Here is a 9,331-nt window from a genome sequence, read left to right as displayed (position 1 = left end):
CTGTAAGGGCTGCCTCTAGTCTTTTTATAGTTAGACTGGTTTCACACGTTGCAGCAGTAATGTGTCTTGCATTTAACCCCTTAAGGACGCAGGACGTAAATGTACGTCCTGGTGAGGTGGTACTTAACGCACCAGGACGTACATTTACCTCCTAAGCATAACCGCGGGCATCGGAGCGATGCCCGTGTCATGCGCGGCTGATCCCGGCTGCTGATCGCAGCCAGGGACCCGCCGGCAATGGCCAACGCCCGCGATCTCGCGATTTAAATGAACGATCGGATCGCCCGCAGCGCTGCTGCGGGGATCCGATCATTCATAGCGCCGCACGGAGGTCCCCTCTCCTTCCTCCGTGCGGCTCCCGGCGTCTCCTGCTCTGGTCTGTGATCGAGCATACCAGAGCAGGAGATGACCGATAATACTGATCTGTTCTATGTCCTATACATAGAACAGATCAGTATTAGCAATCATGGTATTGCTATGAATAGTCCCCTATGGGGACTATTCAAGTGTAAAAAAAAATGTAAAAGTAAAAGTTAAAAAAAAGTGAAAAATCCCCTCCCCCAATAAAAAAGTAAAACGTCCGTTTTTTCCTATTTTACCCCCAAAAAGCGTAAGAAACATTTTTTATAGACATATTTGGTATCGCCGCGTGCGTAAATGTCCGAACTATTAAAATAAAATGTTAATGATCCTGTACGGTGAACGGCGTGAACGAAAAAAAAAAAAAAAAAGTCCAAAATTCCTACTTTTTTAATACATTTTATTTAAAAAAAATTATAAAAAATGTATTAAAAGTTTTTTATATGCAAATGTGGTATCAAAAAAAAGTACAGATCATGGCACAAAAAATGAGCCCCCATACCGCCACTTATACGGAAAAATAAAAAAGATAGAGGTCATCAAAATAAAGGGATTATAAACGTACTAATTTGGTTAAAAAGTTTGTGATTTTTTTTAAGCGCAACAATAATATAAAAGTATATAATAATGGGTATCATTTTAATCGTATTGACCCTCAGAATAAAGAACACATGTCATTTTTACCATAAATTGTACGGCGTGAAAACAAAACCTTCCAAAATTAGCAAAATTGCGTTTTAATTTCCCCACAAAAATAGTGTTTTTTGGTTGCGCCATACATTTTATGATATAATGAGTGATGTCATTACAAAGGACAACTGGTCGCGCAAAAAACAAGCCCTCATACTAGTCTGTGGATGAAAATATAAAAGAGTTATGATTTTTAGAAGGCGAGGAGGAAAAAATGAAAACGAAAAAATTAAATTGTCTGAGTCCTTAAGGCCAAAATGGGCTGAGTCCTTAAGGGGTTAAAAAGATAAATAAAGAAAAATCATTGGATTGCGATATAATGGTAATAACTGTATTATCTTTACCATTAAAGCGGTACTCCGCCCCTTGACTTCTTTGGATAGGGGGATAAGATATCTGATTGGGGGGGGTCTCACCGCTGGGACCCCTGTGACCTATGTGCAGCACCGTTCATTTAGAATGCTTTGTGCGCCTCCTCAATGAAAGTCTATGGGAGGGGACATGGTGGCAGTCACGCCCCCTCCCACAGACTTGCACTGAAGGTAGTGTGGCATGATGCCGTGAGGGGGCATGGTCATGACATCATGACCCCGCCACCTGCTCCAAGTGTTCGGAAGAAAATGTTCTGAATGCTGGGGCAGCGGAGTACCTCTTTAAAAAAAGCACTACAGATTTATTTGTTTATTTTTTCCCATATAATGCTGCCTTATAATACGCCAGTGAATTTTGAGTCCTGGCAACTAGTAAATAAATTGAACATCAGTCTCTCGTGTAGTTGACTTTATCTGAACTAGAAGAAAATCTCATCATCACCTATCGCATCTCACCTGACATCTCTGAGAAACCTACCCATGTAAACTTCTCTAACATCTTCTGGTAGTCAAATGAGTAGCCCTACTTAGTGACGGACAGCTCTCTGTATAAACATTTATATGCAAATGGCTATGAACCCTTTAGGTAGGGCTGCCCACATGATTTCTTTTCTTAGAATTAACAGAGATCTCAACCACCTTGACCTGTCGAGCTTGTCTCCCTCCCTACTTCTTTTCTCCTTTTCCTTTTCTTCTTTCTCCTTTTCTGTGTCCTTTGTTTTGTTTGGTGTTCGTCTATGTGGTCCCTCAGTGTTTTCCCCCTCCCTTTCCCTTATCCCCCCCCCCCCCCCTGTTGTTGTTTGTGCTGCCCTCTGGGCTCGGTAAATTATTGTTTTCATGTACAGGAATATGCCTTATGTTGACTGACTAGCTGTCGAATTGTCAGTTAGTTTGTTGGTATGCCATAGTGGCTTGTAGCTAGCCTTCAGTTTATCCCATCCTGTATCCTTGTGGGCATCGCCCGTGTTGCTATGATTGCTTGTCATTTTCTTTGATTTATAGGTTTAAAAATTTACAGTTAAAGAAAAAAAAAAAAGAATTAACAGAGATTTACTTGAATAAATAACCAGTTGTACTACAATATAAATATATATATATATATATATATATATATATATATATATATATATATATAATATATCTATGAATTCAGGTAGAAGACAGACATGGTCGCACATCTACAATCTTGTATAATGATCTAATTGCTTCTTAGCATAATTTCAAAAACTAACAGGTTGTTAGTATACGTTTTGATCAAAAAGTGAGGTCTTCTGCTGCTGTAGCCTATCTACTTGAAGGTTGGACATGTTGTGCTAAAACCTCATACTCCAATAAAATCCTAAAGAATACTTGAAAGGTCTGTGCTAAAACATGAGATTTTGAAGTCCATAATGTTAGTTTCCAGGTGTTGACAAGTCCATAAGAGATCTGGTATAGGCTAACAAACGCATGAAAAATCACCAGTGCAATTTCATGCATCTGGCGTTTTTTCATTTGTGTGGAAATTGCACCTTGCCAGTTTTTTTGGTACCCAAAATTTGTTGGGTACCAAAAAAAAAAAATAAATATGTAGTAGTGATGGAAAAAATATGTATGGTATTTAACAAAATTTATATTTTTTTATAACAAACAAAATTTTAATACATTTTTAATAAAGCGTGTGTTTCACTTTGGATTTTAAATTTTTTTTAGGTAGTACTTCTACTCCCAGCATGGAACACACTGTTCCATGATGGGAGTAGTAGTACCTGTACTAATAGACATATCGCCCCAGGTGTAAGTCGTGACACCCGATGCGATCGTCCATAATATAGCAGAGATGCAGAGTGGCTCTTTACAGCACTCGGATTTCTGCACTATACTCCGGCCAGTAATGTGAATAGAACATTACTTGTTAATATTTTCCGCCCAGAGTGGTGATTGGCCGGATGGTTGCAGCTCTGAGGGAAATATGAATGAGTGATGTTCTGTTCATATCACTGGCCGGCCGGAGTATAGTGCAGAGATGCGGAGCGCAGGATAAAGCTGCTCTGCATCTCTGCAATAGATAGGACGATCGCATCGGGTGTCAGTAGTGATACCCGCTGTGATCTGTTCTTACCTGTAGGTACTACTACTCCCAACATGGAGCACACTTCTCCATGCTGGGAGCTGTAGTACCTGCATTAATAGACAGATCGCAGCGAATGTAATTTGACACCTGTTGCAATCTGTCTATTAATGCAGGTACTACAGCTCTCAGCATGGAGCAGAGTGTGCTCCATGTTGGGAGTAGTAGTACTTGCAGTTAAGGAAAGATCACAGCGGATGTCACTCCTGACATCCACTGTGATCCTCCTGTATAATGTATAGATGCGGGCGCCTGCTCGTCTATGGTCCCCTTTTAAAAATTAATAAAAATTTTGTTATAAAAAAGAAAAATTTTGTTAGATACAATTTTCTCCTTCACTACTGTATCTTTTTTTTTGGTACCCTACGAAATTATATTAAAAAACGGTATCTCCATCACTTTTTTGGGATCCAAAAAAGAATAAAAAACAGCCTGCAAAATGCCAAAGTTAAACCCACGTATTGTTTTTCTTGGTGTTTTTTCACTCCCATAGACTTCTATGGGAGAAAAACGCGACAATTTTGACAAGAAAAATCGCCAGTGGCTAAACATGTTGCTATTTTGGAAAACTGCCAAGGAGCTGAAAAACGCCTAAAAAGAGTGAAAAAATGCCAAAAGGATTAAAAAAAAAGCCAAAGTGAAAAACGCCAAGTGGAATAAGAATTTGGCAATTTCTCATTGATTTACATTTAACATCTGGCCGCAGCGTTTTTTGGCCGAAAAAAACGCCATGCGGCAGAATTGGCGTTTTTCTTGGCGTTTCCCAAAAATAAAAAGTGGAAACTTAGCCTAAGTGAGATTTTAAGTGCTATAGGTACATCTCCACACTTTTTTTTTTTTTTTTTATATATATCACTTAAGCCCCCTGAAGTTATGAAAGATTTTATTTATTATGGTAAAATAGAAATAGAAGAAATAGAAAACGCAAGGTTGTCTATGTAGCACATAGTAAAGCTGGCATAAAGACAAGTCCTGCTAATTCCACTTCACCTATTACCCACATCCACACAAACAAAACAAATGTTTGCTAAAACTTCAGACCTCATGCAGTGCCAGATTAACGTGTCTTTGGTCCAACTCCATCCGTTCAGAGCACGTGCGTGACAACATTCAATGACCTTCCCCAATATTGCTGCCATAATTAATACAGTAAATAATATAAAATATATCCCTAATAACAACTGACTCTTACTAAGGGTGGTTTTCTACTGGATCTTTGGCAGCCATGAGAGTAAATGCACACTCGGGAGACTTGCAGTAGGTTTTGGATGCCAAATTTCACAGTCTGATGCAACATATCAGCAAAGTAGATATGATTTGCTACACTCTTCAAAAGCTTACCTGCAGGGTAGATTTTTTAATCTGCATATAATTTATTTGCAGATTCTTTGAGGATTTTTCCTATTGAATTTAATGAAGAGAGTAAAATCTGGATCAAAAATGAATCATTTTTCTCATAATTGTAAAAATCCATTTAATGCAGATTTGTTTTTTGTGTGTGGATTTTTCTGTGAGAAACGAATGTAGCAAGTCTGCGCTTTTACCCTTAGGGTAGTGTTACATGTGCAGAGTTTTGCTGCATATTTGCTGCTGCATATTATGCAGTAGCAAAATATGGCACTTGTGACCCTACCCTTAGGGTGTATTCACATGTACAGTATGCTGCGCATATTTAATGCAATTTAATGGTACAAAAAAAGCACAAGCAGGGTTTATTTGCGCCTTTTTTGCGCCTTTTGGTTTACACATTTATGGTGATTTAGAGTTGCAATACACAGATTTTGTCAATACACATGATATGGAAGGGTTTCATGAACTGTGCCTTTTTGTGAAAAGGCACAAAAAAGGCGCAATGCCACTGAAAAGTCTCTAAAACTACACCAACCCAGACTTAGCTCAGCTTTTTGGTGTATGTGAAGAGAGAAATTAAAGAAAATGTGACCTGCACAAAATTTATCAAATGCTATGTGACCATTTAATAAATATGGTGCTCCTACACATTCCCAGCACAACGAATTTGTATTTCATGAGGAGACCCTTGGATTTACTTATAGTGAGTTTAGTGTGTTTACTGGTTGTTTTTAGTTGTTGTGATTTTGACCTTTTTTCCCCCCTTGGTAATTATATTTCTTTCTTTTTAGGTCTACAATTCCAATAAAGACAGACAAAGTGAAGGATGTAAGTATGATTGATTAAAACCTTTAAATATTTTTGTTTGTATAAAGATCCAACCCCTTAAAGGGGTATTCCGCCCTAGGGGATAAGATGTCAGATCGCCACGGTCCCGCTGCTGGGGACCCCCAGGATCCCCGCTGCGGCACCGCGCTATCATTACAGCACAGAGCGAGTTCGCTCTGCACGTAATGATGGGCGGTACAGGGGCCGGAGCATCGTTACGTCACGGCTCCGCCCCTCGTGATGTCATGTCCCGCCCCTTTCAATACAAGTCTATGGGAGGGGGCGTGGCGGTCGTCACGCCCCCTGCCATAGACTTGCATTAAGGGGACGGGCCGTGATGTCACGAGAGGCGGCGCCATGACGTCACGCTGCTCCGTCCCCCGTATCGCCCGTCATTACGCACAGAGCGAACTCCCCTTTGGATAGGGGATAGGGGATAAAATGTCTAGGGGCGGAATACCCCTTTAAGGATGGACCCATTTTTTACCTTAATGACCAGGTTTTTTTTTTTTTTCACGTGTCTCTTTAAATGGTAAAAACTTTAGAACGCTTTTTCAAAGTGGAGCGATTCTGAGATAGTTTTTTCGTGACATATTGTACTTTATATGAGTGGTGCATTTTTGTTGACACATGCAGCATTTTTTGAGAAAAACTCCAAAATATTGTGAAAACCTGGAAAATTTCTGGTGTTTTTTATTTTTTTATGGTGTACACTGTGCAGCAAAAGTGATGTTATATGTATTCTGTGGGTCAGTACGATTATGGCGGTACCCATTTTATATAGCTTTCTATGTTCTTTTTCCTTTTCTGAGCAAAATTCTTTTTCTGCCATTCGTTTTCCAACAGCCATTGAGTGAGGGCTTATTTTTTTGCAGGATGAGCTGTACTTTTTATTGGTATCATTTTTGCGATACGTGCTACCTTTTGATCTTTTTGTATTCTGCTATTTGTATCAAAATTGATGCATTTTGCGCTTTGTTGTTGTTTTTATTTTTTTAATGGCGTTCACACTGTGGAATAATTTACATTATAGTTTTATAGTACATGTCATTACTGACATGATTTGTTTTTGATCTTTTTTTGGTGATAATACAGGGCTTTTATTGGGAAAGATCTTATTGAAGATCTTATCATGGCGCCACTGTTGGTGAACAGGGGAAGTGCACTCCCCCAGTTAACACCATAGATGCCGTGATTAAGATTGATCACAGCATATATGGGGTTAATGCTGCTGGGACTGGCACGATTGCAGCCCCGGCAGCTGCGGTGGAATTCCGGCTGTGATTGACAGCTGTGTCCCGCCACCGATCTGCTGCACTGCCCGTGGCAGTGCAGGAGAGCACAAGGACGTATGCATACGTCCCAGCGTGCGAACGTGTCGGGTGCTGGAACGCATGCATACGTCCTATAGCCAGAAGGGGTTAAAGTTAAATTGGGTATTATAAATTGTAGAAAACAGACTATGCCACAGCTACAATATTTAAAGTGTACCTGTCATCTATAAAAACTTTTGACATGTCACAAAGACATGGCAAAGGTTTCGGTCAGTCGGGTCTCAGTGCTGAGACCCACACCAATCAAGAGAACAAGTGAGGAGAAACACACAGTAGTGTGCCTTACTCCACAACTCTTGGCAATCTCAGTCCTGCAGCTCCATTATAAATCTCCATTATAAATCTATCGCTGACAGCCAGGATGTGAAGCACGCTGCCACGTGCTTCTCCCCAACGTTCTTCTGATCGTTGGGGCACATAGCGCTCTCTGACTTGTCAATTTTTTTTTTAAAGAAAGTTTTTGTTTACAAATGATAGGTAGACTTTGTTTGGTTAACTCTATGCACCAACATTAGTGGGATTGGGTTAAAAAAAGGTATGAAGGATCCCTTCCTAGTTTTGGCATTTTATTACTAAAAATTTTTTTAAGTCAAAAGGAGTGAATCTAAACAATAAAAATATAAAGGAAAGACTTGGCATATGTTCACATGCAGAAGATTCTGTGCAGTATTAACATTCTCTTTATACTATTCCTCTTTTGTATTCAAACCTTGTATTAATTATTATTTAAAAAAGGAAATTAACATCCAATATCTTAGTTTGCAATATATATATATATATATATATATATATATATATATATATATGTTGCAAACTAAGATATTGGATGTTAATTTCCTTTTTTAAATAATAATCAATACAAGGTTTGAATACAAAAGATGAATAGTATAAAGAGAATGTTAATATATATATATAATCTTTCATAGACCACTAAAAACAAGGGTTGCAGCTATAGAAATGTTAACTTGCTCAAGGACTATCATAATGTTACACAATTGTAACTTCCTCTGTGTAATTTTGATCACTGCTGAGTGCGATGCATTAAATCTTACTACTTTCTATAATGATGCTTTTTGTAAGAAAGGATACAACCGCCCAGCCCTATTTATATTTTTAAACTCCCTTTTTAGCTGCTTGTCTATGTGATTTAATTGCGAAAGCTTGAAGTTTCTCATGACATAAGCACCATGTCATTTAATGTATAAAAGGCACATGTAGAGACAATAAGAAAATAATTTCCTTTGTAATATTCAGCAGCTAATAAGTACTGGGAGGATTAAGATTTTTTAATAGAAGTAATTTACAAATCTGTCTAACTTTCTGGCACCAGTTGATTGATAAAAAAAAAAAGTTTTCCACCGGAGTACCCCTTTAATTGGCCAAATGAATTGATGACCTGTGCTTAGAATAGGTAATAAATATCAGATTTTGGGGAGTTCCAGTTCCCAGCACCCCCGCTGATTATGTGTTTGCCAGACCTGTGGTACCCAGATATACAGAGAGTAGGGCCGGAAGCGTATGGCTCCATACATTGTGTATTGGCCGCGCTGTGTTACTGTAGTTCAACTCCCATGAGTGATAAGCGAACGACATTCTTGTAAAACACCTCTCATGTCACACAGTTGGTTTTTGGATGGTCTTTATTGATAGATGTTATGACAATTCAGGATTTCAGGTTTCCACATTGGCTATGCGATCTGGTATCTAGCTGCATTTTTGAAATATTATGAAATATAAAGTTAATATATTAGTGTAATAAATAAAGCAGTTATTCTTTAAAAAGTAAATCATTACATGAGATCCATAATTTTTCTCCTAAAATGTTATTCTTTTGCCTTGTGTTTTAAATGCACTTGGTGTTTGCACCTAAATTGTTTAATATTCAGCATGGTAAAAGTCTCTTTATATAGGAACTGTTTAATATAACATAGAAACATAGAATGTGTCGGCAGATAAGAACCGTTTGGCCCATCTAGTCTGCCCAATTATCTGAATCCTATGAATAGTCCCTGGCCCTATCTTATATGAAGGATAGCCTTATGCTTATCCCATGCATGCTTAAACAAATGGGCCTGTGGCTGCGCAGACTGCAGAGTGTCAGCGTTCATCAGACTGCCAGTTGTCTTCAGCAGTGCCGAGCTTCTACTGAATTAGGCCGTGGCTCCAGGGAGACAGATAAAGTCAAATCTTTTGTTCTGACACTTAGCAAACAAGCTCACATATAGAAGCTCTTGTCCCTGTAGAGCCTCATTAAAAGTCAAATTAGAGGCAGATAAAAGTGGCTTGGA

General features: G+C 38.7%; 1 protein-coding gene across 5 annotated transcripts in view; it reads left to right on the top strand.

Moving 5' to 3' along the window:
- Nucleotides 1-9,331, top strand: part of ARHGAP26 (Rho GTPase activating protein 26) — a 412,307-nt gene that overhangs the window by 169,428 nt on the left and 233,548 nt on the right. For all 5 annotated transcript variants that reach the window (XM_056574910.1, XM_056574908.1, XM_056574907.1 and 2 more), the window contains one exon: nucleotides 5,673-5,709. In XM_056574910.1, the coding sequence (XP_056430885.1) occupies nucleotides 5,673-5,709 (37 nt within the window). The remainder of the gene's footprint in view (nucleotides 1-5,672; nucleotides 5,710-9,331) is intronic.

This window comes from Hyla sarda, chromosome 4 (assembly GCF_029499605.1).
Source record: "Hyla sarda isolate aHylSar1 chromosome 4, aHylSar1.hap1, whole genome shotgun sequence".
Taxonomy (NCBI): domain Eukaryota; kingdom Metazoa; phylum Chordata; class Amphibia; order Anura; family Hylidae; genus Hyla; species Hyla sarda.
The sequence above is the reverse complement of the archived record's forward strand: the minus strand, read 5'-3'. Positions and strand labels throughout refer to the sequence as shown.